The sequence below is a fragment of the Uranotaenia lowii genome, chromosome 2 (assembly GCF_029784155.1).
Source record: "Uranotaenia lowii strain MFRU-FL chromosome 2, ASM2978415v1, whole genome shotgun sequence".
NCBI lineage: Eukaryota > Metazoa > Arthropoda > Insecta > Diptera > Culicidae > Uranotaenia > Uranotaenia lowii.
Window position 1 is genome coordinate 249,959,523 of NC_073692.1, and position 16,331 is coordinate 249,975,853.

Below are 16,331 nucleotides of genomic sequence, written 5' to 3' on the forward strand. Positions count from 1 at the left end.
AACAGAATGTAAATAAACTTTTTGCTTTTTCATATATTGTAAAATTTATTGTCAATATTTCCTTTTTTATCTTCACACACATTGATTCCATCAAGCATGTTTTGAATCGAAAATCCCCGCCGGAAGGCTGTGACGTTCTTATTCTTACATAACACATCGACTCCACAGCACCCACATTCACTGGTCCATTCCTGTGTTCCATTTCTTCCTTCTTAGAGGTACTTGTTGTTCCGATGATGCTTCAGCTTACCGTAGTACCGTAAAACCATTCCTTAAACGATGACCTTGAAAAACAGAGCGGATCCCATCCGCTTTGGTGTCCGCTATTTGTGCTATCATCGCCACAAGGCGCGAGTGACCACAGTCCCGGCTTCGGCTTTGGGACTCTTTTCGCTGCGCACAATCCAAGATCCGAGTTCGTTCAGCTTCACTTGTCCGAAATGAGTATCCGGTTTGCCGTAGTAACGGGCTGGACTTTGGAATATTATTTTCCCGGATAAATCACCAAAACCCATCTGGGTTCTTCTGTACGCTCTAGTTAAACGTCAAATAACCTTAAAAATGGAAGCCTTGCATAAAACATAATAGTTTTATAGCCAACAAATTTCTCCGGATATGGTTTTCTTCAAGAAAAAATGTAGATGAAATGTTATATAAGTTGCATAAGGGATTTAACCAAGTCCAATTATTCCAGGAAAGGAATTTATCTAGACAATCTAGTTTTATAACTGACTTTTATAAATCAAATAGGAATTATTGTTCATTCTCCATTTTTTAAAGGGAAAATGTTAAAAAAAATATTTTTTTATTGAATTTTATTGCGTCAAATGCAATTTTTTACCGTATATTGAAGAAAAATATTATTTTCGCAGAATATTAAATCAAATCATGCTGAAGAAGAAAAGGAAAAAAACATTTTTACAAAACGGAATGCTATTATGAAGAAAATTAATTGATTTGTTTTAATTAATTTCGAAGGTTTAATGTGGGGCGCATTTTCATTGCTAGTTTTTCAAAAAATTAATCGATGAAACCAGATGCGCAATATTTTTATGCGAGAAGAACTTGAAAAAATCGAATGTAACTTTATGATTTTTGATTATTGGATAAAGAAAATATAAAAATATTAAGTCACAATGATTTGATTTGGTATAAACATTTTTAAACCATCTATTGGAGAGAATTGATTCAATCAAGGATTTTTTTCCTATCACGAGAATCCATGGTCTTAGAAGAGTTTTTGGTAAAGGCCTTATATATTCCCATGGTTTTATAAAGTATTTTAATTCCTGTCTGGAATACCTCCTGTAGGTGGGCCTTTTTGTATATATAAGCGTTTTATAAATGTTTTGAAGGAACTTATAAAATTTAGAGTTGATTTAAGGAGAGGATTTATAGATCTCTTGTAGATTCTTATAAAACTAAAATTGTTACTTGGGTATGTCGATTGGGACAAACCTATAAGAACAAAAACTGGTATGAAGATGGTTCTGGAACGAGCACTACCAAATGATGTTTTTTTTTACTTCTTTACCAATTTATGCAAAATTCTCTAATTATTTTCTTTTTTTCAGAAAGGCATCCGGGAAGTTGTAACTGACCGCAACCAGTGGGAAAAAGTGTCTCCAATCAAAAAATCGTTGAATAAGAGGGGGAGGACCGTGAAGTTTGTTAATCTCCTAAGATTCTTATATGAGACATCGATTAGCAGGTAAAATTTTGTTTAATTATTCATTTCTGAAATATTATTCCGAAATCTGATTTTTTTGCATATTTACAAAATTTCATTCCTTATCCTCAAGTGACTTACTTTTGTTTTTGTTTTTATAAACTGTTTAACTTAATCTGTGTGTTAAAAAAAATTCTAATTTCTTCATGTTCTGAAAGAAGGCATTAAATTGAATAAAGGCATTTTTATTCTAACTCTTACTCTGAAAACTGAATCTAAAATTGCTACCTGATAAATTAAATAGGTGCCTCATTCTCAATCTCCAAACTTAATTTGAAATCAGAAAATGTAATTTCAATCTGCTTTCGATTTGAATTTTAAGTATCTATGTTAAAATTCCAGCTGATCAGAAATTAAAAAAACATAAAAAAAGTTCATGCATATAAATGAATAAAATGATTTATTTTTTCAGATTTATCACCGAATGCAAACCATTAAAGCGGGTCAGTTATCGAGTAAGCTGGTTAACCCCTTATTTATTATTCGGTCGGTGGATGAACCTGGTTGACACGATGAAGAATTGTGCGGAGTAAAATGGTGGAGAATAAAAAGATTTTAGAATTTTTTATTTAAACATTAATATTACAAGCCAAAAGAAACAAGGGCTTGAAAAATAACTAAAATTCTAGTAATTTTTGGGATGAAAAAAGTATTGCTAAAATTTCAGCAAACAATAATTTTTATTGCTGAAAAATAAGTAAAAATTTAGTCCGGACACTTTGGACTATTTTGATTAAATTCCAGTAATTTTTTTTGCTAAATTGATTGCTAAAAACTTAGCTGGTCAAATTTGAGCAAAATTTTGCTAATTTTCGGCCTCAGAAATTTTGTGTGTATGTCATCGGCCTTAACTGTTACACTGAAAAAGGGAATTGAAAAAATCGTTCCCATTAACTAATTCAAAGCGGCAGTTATTTATTCACTCGAAAATAAATATTTTTTTCAATTGTATTCAAATATTGCACTGTGTTACAGTTAAAAAGTTCATTGAATGCTATGCATTGAATTTTTTTTATAGTCTTAAATTTTTTTAAAACAGTTGCCTGATAAATTCTTAAATTAGATTCTGACGAACTCGTTCTGTTTATTTTTAGAAATTGTACAATATCGTACGTGGTATATTTATGAAATTCAACCTTATATCGATACTCCCTTCGGGCCCTAGAAAAAACCACCCTATATGTTTCAGTGAGAGATGTGCTGACCGTGATAAACTTGGGCCCCATTGTCGAAATATACCTTTTCCTCTTCTAAAAAAAGTGATGAATAAAGAAGTTCCAAAAAACCTTATATCGATATACGTTCACAAATGGTTATAGCATTTTATAAACTGTTTAGGAAATCTTAACTGTTCTAAACTGTTAAGAGATCTTTAGAGAAATAATTCGCACATGGTGCAACAGCCAGTCATCAAAAATCCCAAAGTACATTACCAGTTAAGGTACCATGCATTCATTACTATTTTGTTATTGTAAATTGAATTTATCATGCATTTTATTCAACATTTTGTTAAATAAAGAATATCATCAATAAACATTTAGTTGTCTATCCCGAATAGAATTGTACAATGAAAAAACCACGAATTCCATATTCACATACCATAAATTTTATGGTTTACACAATGCTTATTATCGTCCACGATACCGTGAATGCACATTAGAATTCATAGTTTTTGACCACACAGTAAACGAAAATTACCGAGTTCGGTAATTTTTTTACCGAAATCCTAACATGTGTAAATCGGTAAACTGTTCGGTAATTTTTTCGGTAAAAAATAACCGAACATCGGTAAATAAAGAATCGATTTACCGATGTTCGTTTATTTTTTACCGAAAAAATTACCGAACAGTTTACCGATTTACACATGTTAGGATTTCGGTAAAAAAATTACCGAACTCGGTAATTTTCGTTTACTGTGCATACATTTCATCGTTTTGACGAAAATAACCATGAAAAAGGGGTATTGTTATGCAGCGTGACCATGAAAAAAATGGCGATTTCCCATACACACTCATTTGGCGCAACACCTTAAACTTGTAAAATTGACCCATTATTAAGAACAGCCGAGATCTGTCAAAAAAAGTGTCGTTTCATCGAGTCAATTTTACACATTATTTAGAAAAGCTGGCTTACTAAATAAAGGGTAGTCTTCTAACTTGTCATTCTATCCGATAGTGATGGTATATACGGTTTGCATTGTGGATTAAGCAATAAGTTTAAAAGTTGTGTTTGAGTTAAAAAGTGAGTTGTTGAAATGGAATCGCTAAAACCTATATTTTATAACACCAGCATGAAAATAAATAAATGACCAGCATGAATAAAGAAATTCAAAATCAGTTTTATTTTTATTATTTTCTTTCCATCCTTCTGACACTTTAAAGGGCTAACATCAAAGGGCTGACATCGCCATGCAAAGCGGGCGGCTTCCAAAATAATGTGTAGATTTTACATGTTTACATTACTAATTTTCACCTCTGTTTGACGTACATGCTGTGTACACTATAAAGGGTACAAGGGCTTTACATGAAAAAGGAGTTAACCCAGTCTTTTCCGATAACGGGTCAAAACTACATTATAAGGGGTTGCGCCAGATGAGTGTGTACATTCGGAAGCTAAAAAATATGAAGTTCATGGTAATAACAGCTTCCACTTTTTCATAGTAAAACCATGAAAACCCGATGATTTTCATTGTTAAGCCGCTGTAATTAAAATTTTTGCTCATGGTGGGTTTTTTGTATTTATTTTTGGTTTTGTCATCATTTTCATAGTTAAGTATTATTGAAACGGACGAATTTTTAAAAACTTTTTATTTATTAAAAAAAATAACGCTACATACATTTATTTATTGTTCGCTGGACCGGTCTAAGGCTCACTATTCGGGATTCCGTAGCCGCTCCCGGCATCCATTTACTCGCAATGTGATGTTTTTTTTTTTTGCTGGAATTTATAAAAAATATAGGTTAAACTTGATTGTCTCTTATAAACTTCGGTTTCAACTCACCATTGCGTCCATCTCCGAAAACTTCGAATAAATTCTTTAATTTTAAAAATACTAGAAAGCTGCCGATTGTGTAGAGGAAAGAAAAACAAAGTGCCGCAGCCATCAAATCTTCCGTACACGAAAAACTTGGAATGTTTAAAACTCTTATATTTTTCACGCTCGGATGTACTTTTAACCATGAAGTACATGGTCACATTTAAATTCATTGGATAATGAATGTGATACCATGGTTCTGTTCTATTCGGGAAATCATGCATTATTCGGGCGTTTTTCGAATCACTGAAAAATTAGCCAAAGAATTATGGATTCACTGACAATTTCCGCTGACACACCAGTCGCAATTGTTTTTAATTCAATTTTATCCAAAGATGTAAAGAATATCGATATGTGTCATTGTCTATGTATAGGTCTGTGAGCAGATTTTACTGCGCGCAAATTATTTGCACGGGGGTCTAAATAGGTGCAATCTGCGCAGTTTGCTAAAGACGGCAACGGTGCGTATGAACGTTGATTTTTTGGTAGAAATAATTTGAAGTAACTGAACTCTGATGTTGGTCCTTTTTTCATATAATCCCTTTTCAACTTTTAGCACATGATAGTTTATATAAAGAATGTGATGGTGTTAGTGAGTGCGGAATTGTTCTCGCTTATTCTGGTTTACCCAGAGCCCGACTACATTTTACTCAGATGTCGCCTCATGTACACAGTAAACGAAAATTACCGAGTTCAGTAATTTTTTTACCGAAATCCTAACATGTGTACACAGTAAACGAAAATTACCGAGTTCGGTAATTTATTTTACAGATCCAGGTCTGTAACTCGAAAATTTTCGGTAATTGATCAATTTGACGTATTGTTTTTACCGAGTTCGGTGAATCAGCTCTTGATTTGCCGGAGTTCGTTTATTTTTATGTAAACAAATCGCTTTGCAGTAAATTTTCGGTAAAAAAACACCGATATCTGTGAATCAGAGTCGCTGTCAAAACAGGCGTCAAATTTCAAGCGTCCGTTTCTGGCAGCTTTGAGCGCAACTTTCTCTCTCTGATAACCACGATGTATTAGTGGCATCTCGCTTGCGCTGTATAAAAGCAAAGTCAAATAGGAAATGTTTCACTGCCATTTTATTTTCGTTTCGTCGTAGTGTAAATCTTGTATTTTATTGAAAATAAGAGGCAAATTAGTGTTTCTTTAACAGTTTTTGTTCGGTTATCGTTTGCTGAGCGAGGACAGTCCATCAGGTAGTGTCAACGAGATGCTTCAGGGAGTTTGATAACTCGTAAGCCTGAATAGAACAATCGATATGGGTAAGTCGAGGCCGCCATTTTTTTTAATTATTGAGATTCAAAATCGCTTACATTTACAGTCATTTTTCGAAACGGAGCGCTAATCTGCAAAAATACCGATGTTTTATGATGAGCCAGGTAGAAATTTTTCGTGTGTTCAGTGTCATATTCTATGGTTAATCATGAGTAATACTTTTCAGGGTGGCTTTTTCAGTTCCGTTGCAGTATCAACACTCCAGATGTCGGGATTCAAATTTGAAATGATAAAAATGAACCCGCGAGTTCCCATTTGGTGGTCACAAAATTACCATTTCGTGTCAGCGAAACTGGACTAGATTATCGCCCGAGGGCCCAGCAGGTCGTGTCGACCGAAAGCAGCAAAATTTGGTGATGTGAAAAAAAAATTATTATTTATGACATTTTCCCACCAAAAAGCCGTACCAAAATTCTATCACCATCAGCAGAGCCGAGGCATCAAGGCAGGTTGGACCGTATTGGTTTTAGCCGTCGCATTGCGAACGCAAATCAAAATAATAACATCTCGGCACAGGTATGTAAACTTTGCGGTTCCTCGGATCAGACGGGTGCAGCAACACCAGCAGCAGCTACAGGGAATCGTACATCCTCTTCGGCAGTTCACCGGACAATCCATCCCAACCTGGTACGGCGGCTACATTCCGGTTTCTCCGATAATAGGGTAAGTTTTAATGTTTATAACATGTGTGTGTCCTGACGCTTAGGTATCTGTTGCCAGGTCCAGTGCCCATTCGAGGGCTCCTTGTTTGGCGGAAGACACCGTCGACGGTCAAGAACCACCCATGATGGCTCCGGCTCACAACACAGATTACCCAAGTTATCGGACGCAGGTTCCAGTTGTCGATTGGCGCAAACACATTCGGAGGACGGCGCGAGTGGAAAGAACGCAGACCAATTCAGAATATATTATTCAAGCCACTTGGGGTCAAACCGACTGGTAGCCGAGACGAAGGCACAGTTGCTGATGCCGGATGTTAATCAGAACCAAACCTCCATCCAAGGTCCTCAAGCCGTTCTGGAGAAAACAGCGAGCAACTTAGATCCAGGTGGAATGTGGGATGGTCGAAAGTCACGTAGGCGGAAAGTTCCTGCGAACTACACTTAAAACGATGCTGTTTGAAGACCAAGGGTGAAAGATGTGTGGTGAGTCTATTTTTAGATAAACTTAATCTTAGATACAATTTTAAAGTATCCGACGATTGTTTAAGATCAACTACCTATCCAGGATTGGTATCAGTTCGATGATACGGTGATGGACACCAAACCGATCATTGTTTTCTCGGCACTTTTTTTTGAAAAGAAATTATTTTTCGCTGCCTGTTCTTATTAATTCTCATTAACGTTTCAGAGCAGTGAATTGTACCGGCGTTTAAATTTCGAGATTTTTTTTTTTTTTTTTTTTTGGGATTTTAAACCCATAGGTTTATTCATCCCCATAAATTTCGAGATGATTGTTGACATCTACACAATGCAGCCGGTTAGCAACTCGAATCAGCTCGACTTGTTGGTTCTCCAAATTTGAACGGAAATTTTATCAACAATATCGCTTCCGGTTGATATGCATAAGCTCGGCCAAGCATGCCGTTTTTGAACCGGTAAGTGGAGAAGACATTCTAAGTCAAGATTGAAATTCCCTTTTTTTTTTTTAATTTCATCGCTTATACTGTTACTTGTCTGCCTGAAATATAAACTATTCACGAGTTAGCTGAACTTCTGAAAAACTTTGCCCCCATCATCAATGAACGAGCAAAATTAGATTTTTTTTCACAAAGTGCGTTTTGTTTTGCCATAATTTTTTGATTTTTTTTTGTTCTACAGTAATTTAACATACCACATAGAAATCATACCATTCTCATCCGGGTCTCGGTGAAGAAGTTATCCCTGAACGAGCTGTAACAACCGTGGTCGATCGAATCCAAGCTATCAAAGTCAAGGTCGAATTGAACGTTTTTCGGTCAATCAATCCTTAACATCGACTACCTAAAGTACTAACTGAGGCAGGAAAATGTTGCTCAATTTGCATTATAAAAAACCTGGATGCATAGGTTTACGTGTCAAGTGATGCTGAGCATTCAACAAGGACACAGATCCAGGATTCCTTGTGAACGAAATACTTTAGCTTTTCGCACGATATCATCGATGACTACATGAATCAGGTATTAAAATCTTGTTATGGTTATAAATAAACTTACAAGCATTTTTAAAGATTTACTGAAATTTAAAATTGTAACATTTTTTATTTAATTTTCGCTTCTGTCAATCTAAAACGTTTCATATGGCCATAGGTACTCGAGATGCTGAAAGCCGAATTCAACCTGGGATAACTGACGCGGTCTATGTCGACAAGATCAGCAGCACCAAGGTGGACATCACATGCGAACGGTAAAAGTATCTATCGTGCTGTATATCCATGTATGCCCTAGGTTTTCGATATTTTGGAAAAGTACGCCGAAGTTGGTATCACCCGAACGAGCTGCAAAAAGGTTATCAGTTTAGCACCTTTACCGTCACGCTTCGGAAAGGACACCCGGTTCCAGTAGGTCGTGCTCAATTTTCAGCAGATATTTTCGTGGACTCCCCTGGATAACATCACCGCAACTATGTTCTTTCAGAATACGTTTTACTGGTGCAGTTGAAAGAATCGTTCAACGCTGCGCCTGACCATTATTACTCTGCTGTTCTATAGGAAAAAGCCGAAAGGGGTTACGCACATGTAGAACAATGTTGATATCTTGTGTGTGATGTTCGATATCAATTTGTTTAGTTATGTTTAAATAAATAGCAAAAGGCGTAACTCCTAAAGAGTTATAAGTGTAAGTTTTGTCTTTTTTATTATCCGAATTGATAGTTTTAGCTGAAGGCGTCGTCTTTTAAATATTTTTATGACTTAAAGCAAACATAACGTAAGAATTCACAGACACGGTAAATACAAATGAGTGTTTATTCATAATCCTTACCTGGAGCTGGAATTTAGTTGCTTTATCTCAACTCAAAATATTCTTCTTTTTCAGATCTATATTTTTGAAAATCGGATAACCACAGCCTCCTTTCATTGAACTTGATTGAATTAATAAGGCATGGCTCTAAAAAATTTCATTCCAGAAAATGCTTCAGGCAAAAACCATAAGATTTGACTGGCTTTTAAGCCCAAAAAGTCAAAAAACAGATAGTTTCTACCAACAACCGTAAAACGTAAGTAATTGCAGCTTTTGATGAAAAACGGATTACGCTAGATGATCGGAATGCCCAGAAGACACTTGCAGCGAAATTGTGATGAGCGCAGGACTAAATAATAATAATGATAATAATTTTGAAGGTCTCTGATAAATATTATTATTATTATTAAGCCCATCAGAATTAACATTTTTCGATTCAAGTGTCTTCTGGAGACTCCGATTATCTCGCGCAATTCACTGTGCATCATAAGCTGAAATTATCGAACGTTTTACGGTTTATGGTAAAAATTACCGAAACGGCATTTCGGCAAATATCACCGGCATTTCGGTAAAATTTACCGGATTTTCGGTGAAAATTACCGGTATTTCGGTAATGATTGCGAGAATTTTAGTAAAGTTTACCGGCTATTCGGTTAAATCTAACAGTATTTCGGTAAATTTTACAGATTTTCGGTAAAATAAATCACGGTATTTCGGTAATATTAACAGGTATTTTGATAGCAGTTACAGGTATTTCGGTAACTATTTAAGGTTATTTCGGTAATAATTTTAGGTATTTCGGTTAACTTTCCGGGTTCTTCGGTATATATTACCGAGCGTTTATAGTTTTTCGGATAAACATTACCGTCTTTCGGTAATAAATACAGGCAGTTCGGTGGCAATCTACAGATTGTTCGGTAATGCAACGTTGACAACTGTCAAAATTTTGACAGATGATCAAAGATTTGATTAGCAGAGTTTCGGTTATTTTTTACAGAAATAGGTCCGTAATATTTGACAGCTGTCACTTCTCTGCCATGAAATAAATTACCGAACGGTTTAACGAGTTACACATGTTAGGATTTCGGTAAAAAAATTACTGAACTCGGTAATTTTCGTTTACTGTGTAACTCGTTAAACCGTTCGGTAATTTATTTCATGGCAGAGAAGTGACAGCTGTCAAATATTACGGACCTATTTCTGTAAAAAATAACCGAAACTCTGCTAATCAAATCTTTGATCATCTGTCAAAATTTTGACAGTTGTCAACGTTGCATTACCGAACAATCTGTAGATTGCCACCGAACTGCCTGTATTTATTACCGAAAGACGGTAATGTTTATCCGAAAAACTATAAACGCTCGGTAATATATACCGAAGAACCCGGAAAGTTAACCGAAATACCTAAAATTATTACCGAAATAACCTTAAATAGTTACCGAAATACCTGTAACTGCTATCAAAATACCTGTTAATATTACCGAAATACCGTGATTTATTTTACCGAAAATCTGTAAAATTTACCGAAATACTGTTAGATTTAACCGAATAGCCGGTAAACTTTACTAAAATTCTCGCAATCATTACCGAAATACCGGTAATTTTCACCGAAAATCCGGTAAATTTTACCGAAATGCCGGTGATATTTGCCGAAATGCCGTTTCGGTAATTTTTACCATAAACCGTAAAACGTTCGATAATTTCAGCTTATGATGCACAGTGAATTGCGCGAGATAATCGGAGTCTCCAGAAGACACTTGAATCGAAAAATGTTAATTCTGATGGGCTTAATAATAATAATAATATTTATCAGAGACCTTCAAAATTATTATCATTATTATTATTTAGTCCTGCGCTCATCACAATTTCGCTGCAAGTGTCTTCTGGGCATTCCGATCATCTAGCGTAATCCGTTTTTCATCAAAAGCTGCAATTACTTACGTTTTACGGTTGTTGGTAGAAACTATCTGTTTTTTGACTTTTTGGGCTTAAAAGCCAGTCAAATCTTATGGTTTTTGCCTGAAGCATTTTCTGGAATGAAATTTTTTAGAGCCATGCCTTATTAATTCAATCAAGTTCAATGAAAGGAGGCTGTGGTTATCCGATTTTCAAAAATATAGATCTGAAAAAGAAGAATATTTTGAGTTGAGATAAAGCAACTAAATTCCAGCTCCAGGTAAGGATTATGAATAAACACTCATTTGTATTTACCGTGTCTGTGAATTCTTACGTTATGTTTGCTTTAAGTCATAAAAATATTTAAAAGACGACGCCTTCAGCTAAAACTATCAATTCGGATAATAAAAAAGACAAAACTTACACTTATAACTCTTTAGGAGTTACGCCTTTTGCTATTTATTTAAACATAACTAAACAAATTGATATCGAACATCACACACAAGATATCAACATTGTTCTACATGTGCGTAACCCCTTTCGGCTTTTTCCTATAGAACAGCAGAGTAATAATGGTCAGGCGCAGCGTTGAACGATTCTTTCAACTGCACCAGTAAAACGTATTCTGAAAGAACATAGTTGCGGTGATGTTATCCAGGGGAGTCCACGAAAATATCTGCTGAAAATTGAGCACGACCTACTGGAACCGGGTGTCCTTTCCGAAGCGTGACGGTAAAGGTGCTAAACTGATAACCTTTTTGCAGCTCGTTCGGGTGATACCAACTTCGGCGTACTTTTCCAAAATATCGAAAACCTAGGGCATACATGGATATACAGCACGATAGATACTTTTACCGTTCGCATGTGATGTCCACCTTGGTGCTGCTGATCTTGTCGACATAGACCGCGTCAGTTATCCCAGGTTGAATTCGGCTTTCAGCATCTCGAGTACCTATGGCCATATGAAACGTTTTAGATTGACAGAAGCGAAAATTAAATAAAAAATGTTACAATTTTAAATTTCAGTAAATCTTTAAAAATGCTTGTAAGTTTATTTATAACCATAACAAGATTTTAATACCTGATTCATGTAGTCATCGATGATATCGTGCGAAAAGCTAAAGTATTTCGTTCACAAGGAATCCTGGATCTGTGTCCTTGTTGAATGCTCAGCATCACTTGACACGTAAACCTATGCATCCAGGTTTTTTATAATGCAAATTGAGCAACATTTTCCTGCCTCAGTTAGTACTTTAGGTAGTCGATGTTAAGGATTGATTGACCGAAAAACGTTCAATTCGACCTTGACTTTGATAGCTTGGATTCGATCGACCACGGTTGTTACAGCTCGTTCAGGGATAACTTCTTCACCGAGACCCGGATGAGAATGGTATGATTTCTATGTGGTATGTTAAATTACTGTAGAACAAAAAAAAATCAAAAAATTATGGCAAAACAAAACGCACTTTGTGAAAAAAAATCTAATTTTGCTCGTTCATTGATGATGGGGGCAAAGTTTTTCAGAAGTTCAGCTAACTCGTGAATAGTTTATATTTCAGGCAGACAAGTAACAGTATAAGCGATGAAATTAAAAAAAAAAAAGGGAATTTCAATCTTGACTTAGAATGTCTTCTCCACTTACCGGTTCAAAAACGGCATGCTTGGCCGAGCTTATGCATATCAACCGGAAGCGATATTGTTGATAAAATTTCCGTTCAAATTTGGAGAACCAACAAGTCGAGCTGATTCGAGTTGCTAACCGGCTGCATTGTGTAGATGTCAACAATCATCTCGAAATTTATGGGGATGAATAAACCTATGGGTTTAAAATCCCAAAAAAAAAAAAAAAAAAAAATCTCGAAATTTAAACGCCGGTACAATTCACTGCTCTGAAACGTTAATGAGAATTAATAAGAACAGGCAGCGAAAAATAATTTCTTTTCAAAAAAAAGTGCCGAGAAAACAATGATCGGTTTGGTGTCCATCACCGTATCATCGAACTGATACCAATCCTGGATAGGTAGTTGATCTTAAACAATCGTCGGATACTTTAAAATTGTATCTAAGATTAAGTTTATCTAAAAATAGACTCACCACACATCTTTCACCCTTGGTCTTCAAACAGCATCGTTTTAAGTGTAGTTCGCAGGAACTTTCCGCCTACGTGACTTTCGACCATCCCACATTCCACCTGGATCTAAGTTGCTCGCTGTTTTCTCCAGAACGGCTTGAGGACCTTGGATGGAGGTTTGGTTCTGATTAACATCCGGCATCAGCAACTGTGCCTTCGTCTCGGCTACCAGTCGGTTTGACCCCAAGTGGCTTGAATAATATATTCTGAATTGGTCTGCGTTCTTTCCACTCGCGCCGTCCTCCGAATGTGTTTGCGCCAATCGACAACTGGAACCTGCGTCCGATAACTTGGGTAATCTGTGTTGTGAGCCGGAGCCATCATGGGTGGTTCTTGACCGTCGACGGTGTCTTCCGCCAAACAAGGAGCCCTCGAATGGGCACTGGACCTGGCAACAGATACCTAAGCGTCAGGACACACACATGTTATAAACATTAAAACTTACCCTATTATCGGAGAAACCGGAATGTAGCCGCCGTACCAGGTTGGGATGGATTGTCCGGTGAACTGCCGAAGAGGATGTACGATTCCCTGTAGCTGCTGCTGGTGTTGCTGCACCCGTCTGATCCGAGGAACCGCAAAGTTTACATACCTGTGCCGAGATGTTATTATTTTGATTTGCGTTCGCAATGCGACGGCTAAAACCAATACGGTCCAACCTGCCTTGATGCCTCGGCTCTGCTGATGGTGATAGAATTTTGGTACGGCTTTTTGGTGGGAAAATGTCATAAATAATAATTTTTTTTTCACATCACCAAATTTTGCTGCTTTCGGTCGACACGACCTGCTGGGCCCTCGGGCGATAATCTAGTCCAGTTTCGCTGACACGAAATGGTAATTTTGTGACCACCAAATGGGAACTCGCGGGTTCATTTTTATCATTTCAAATTTGAATCCCGACATCTGGAGTGTTGATACTGCAACGGAACTGAAAAAGCCACCCTGAAAAGTATTACTCATGATTAACCATAGAATATGACACTGAACACACGAAAAATTTCTACCTGGCTCATCATAAAACATCGGTATTTTTGCAGATTAGCGCTCCGTTTCGAAAAATGACTGTAAATGTAAGCGATTTTGAATCTCAATAATTAAAAAAAATGGCGGCCTCGACTTACCCATATCGATTGTTCTATTCAGGCTTACGAGTTATCAAACTCCCTGAAGCATCTCGTTGACACTACCTGATGGACTGTCCTCGCTCAGCAAACGATAACCGAACAAAAACTGTTAAAGAAACACTAATTTGCCTCTTATTTTCAATAAAATACAAGATTTACACTACGACGAAACGAAAATAAAATGGCAGTGAAACATTTCCTATTTGACTTTGCTTTTATACAGCGCAAGCGAGATGCCACTAATACATCGTGGTTATCAGAGAGAGAAAGTTGCGCTCAAAGCTGCCAGAAACGGACGCTTGAAATTTGACGCCTGTTTTGACAGCGACTCTGATTCACAGATATCGGTGTTTTTTTACCGAAAATTTACTGCAAAGCGATTTGTTTACATAAAAATAAACGAACTCCGGCAAATCAAGAGCTGATTCACCGAACTCGGTAAAAACAATACGTCAAATTGATCAATTACCGAAAATTTTCGAGTTACAGACCTGGATCTGTAAAATAAATTACCGAACTCGGTAATTTTCGTTTACTGTGTATGGAGCAACCGTCGGCTGATCCTAAACAACTCAGAAATCATGAGCAAAGATTACTCAGACGACAGAAAATTCGGCACTCAGATAATTCGAGTGCCCGATGGCGACAACTGAGTAAAATTTGATCATTTTGTACCAGGCAGTCGACTTAGTCTGTTTTTGTCAACAAAAAATCAACTTATTATAGTAAATATACATATAGTAGATTTGATAATAGTTAAACGATTTTTTATTCTATTTTAGGGTAGAGTAACGAAAAATCTCATCGTAAACATCATCGGAGGTGCCGGAACACATTAAACGGAGCATTACAAATACGGGTGCAGAGGTTCCGCAATGAATTTCTCAGACAAACCCGGTACGTTGGAGTTTAAAAAGAATGGTGGCAATAGGAACAAATCAACCCGGTATGGCAAAATAGTCGCATATAGACGGACCGTTCCGGACCGAATCACCTAATCACCTTAGGTAAAAATACTGAAGAGAATTTCTTTAAACAATAAAAACTTGAACGATTAATTTTTTGGTTTTATGTTTTCAAAACCACTAACGCATCCTTTTATTACATATTCATGTTGGAATTTCCTTTTTTCACCATTAAAACCGGTCAAAAACCGCCCCGAAATTATTCGCGCATTCTGAGTAACCCCGACTCAGTTGTCGCGAAAAGGGCTGTTAGTCAGTTCTGAGTAAAGGCCGTTTGGTCAGAACTGAGTAGGTGCGGTTTTGGCGACAACTGAGTAACCGTCACTCTAAACTGAGTAGCTGAAAGTTAGCGAGTTATCTGTCAAATCAGATTCTCTCAATAGTCTAAAAATTCATGCAACTGACAATAAATATTCTGTATTTTTTATCCTTGACAAAATGGAACCATCCTATTATCTTTTCGACTAATTAGATTTTTTTTTCATCAATTCAATTTCAAAACCGCTGTAAGAAATTTAATTTTCACTCAAAAAAAATTTCACTCAAACTAAAATTTGACAACTTTCATCTGACGCAACCTGGTTTTATAAGGTACTTGTAATGTGTTCTTCAGAACCTCCTGTAGGTGGGCCTTTTTACACTTGTAAGGGTTTTAAAGATGTTTTAATGGAGGTTATAAAACAAAACGTTGTTTTATAGCGCAGTTTGAAAGTACCCTTCTAGTTTCTTATAAAACTAAAATTGTTTCTTGGGTCAGGAGCTGGAATTTACACATCGCCAAGGAAAATCAGCCGTGCTCTACCAGGTGAATGCAGCATTTTCTCTGCTGAAGCGTATGCTTTGAACGTTGCTGCTCAAGGAGCTAACAGAAATCAAAACACTCTGATTTTAACCGACTCAGCCAGCTGTTTAGATGCACTTCTAAAAGGAAATTCGAAACATCCGTGGATCCAATCACTGGAGAATCTTTTAATAGATAAAAACATAACTTTTACTTGGGTGCCTGGTCATGCCGGTATACCCGGAAATGAAGAAGCAGACAAATGTGCAAATATTGCACGCATCAGCTCCACATCATCTGTTGACTCCAGAATTCCAGCTCAAGACGCTGTACGATCCATAAAAGCTATCATATGGATGACTTGGGAACATCGATGGCGTTTAAACCAATCATTCCTAAGACAACATAAATATGCACCAACAAAATACGTAGACCAAAAATGTCCTTCC

At 36.5% G+C, this 16,331-nt stretch overlaps 3 protein-coding genes across 4 annotated transcripts in view; 1 reads left to right on the forward strand and 2 right to left on the reverse strand.

Annotated features, from left to right (window-relative positions):
- Nucleotides 1-16,331, reverse strand: part of LOC129743880 (probable serine/threonine-protein kinase DDB_G0277071) — a 329,957-nt gene that overhangs the window by 71,161 nt on the left and 242,465 nt on the right. The window lies entirely within an intron of this gene.
- On the forward strand, nucleotides 5,630-9,125 carry LOC129743883 (uncharacterized). Of its 2 annotated transcripts, none has more exons than XM_055736115.1 (3): nucleotides 5,630-6,034; nucleotides 6,214-6,710; nucleotides 6,768-9,125. In XM_055736115.1, the coding sequence occupies exons 2-3, from the start codon at nucleotides 6,427-6,429 to the stop codon at nucleotides 6,988-6,990; spliced, it is 507 nt and encodes a 168-aa protein (XP_055592090.1). In that variant the 5' UTR covers nucleotides 5,630-6,034; nucleotides 6,214-6,426; the 3' UTR covers nucleotides 6,991-9,125. The 2 variants fall into 2 exon arrangements, 1 of the variants encoding a protein (XP_055592090.1); XR_008736710.1 differs by lacking the exon at nucleotides 5,630-6,034 and having other exon boundaries at nucleotides 6,217-6,710; nucleotides 6,768-7,644; nucleotides 7,868-9,125.
- Nucleotides 11,043-14,624, reverse strand: LOC129743882 (uncharacterized). Its single transcript, XM_055736114.1, has 3 exons — nucleotides 14,134-14,624; nucleotides 13,458-13,954; nucleotides 11,043-13,400 (listed from the first exon to the last, which is right to left on the reverse strand). The coding sequence occupies exons 2-3, from the start codon at nucleotides 13,739-13,741 to the stop codon at nucleotides 13,178-13,180; spliced, it is 507 nt and encodes a 168-aa protein (XP_055592089.1). The 5' UTR covers nucleotides 13,742-13,954; nucleotides 14,134-14,624; the 3' UTR covers nucleotides 11,043-13,177.

Bases quoted from the DNA above. Each gene is read 5' to 3' on its own strand.
- LOC129743883 (XM_055736115.1), top strand. From the start codon at position 6,427: ATGACATTTTCCCACCAAAAAGCCGTACCAAAATTCTATCACCATCAG. The intron at 6,711-6,767 runs GTAAGTTTTAAT...ATCTGTTGCCAG, and splicing joins CCGGTTTCTCCGATAATAGG to GTCCAGTGCCCATTCGAGGG.
- LOC129743882 (XM_055736114.1), bottom strand. From the start codon at position 13,741: ATGACATTTTCCCACCAAAAAGCCGTACCAAAATTCTATCACCATCAG. The intron at 13,401-13,457 runs GTAAGTTTTAAT...ATCTGTTGCCAG, and splicing joins CCGGTTTCTCCGATAATAGG to GTCCAGTGCCCATTCGAGGG.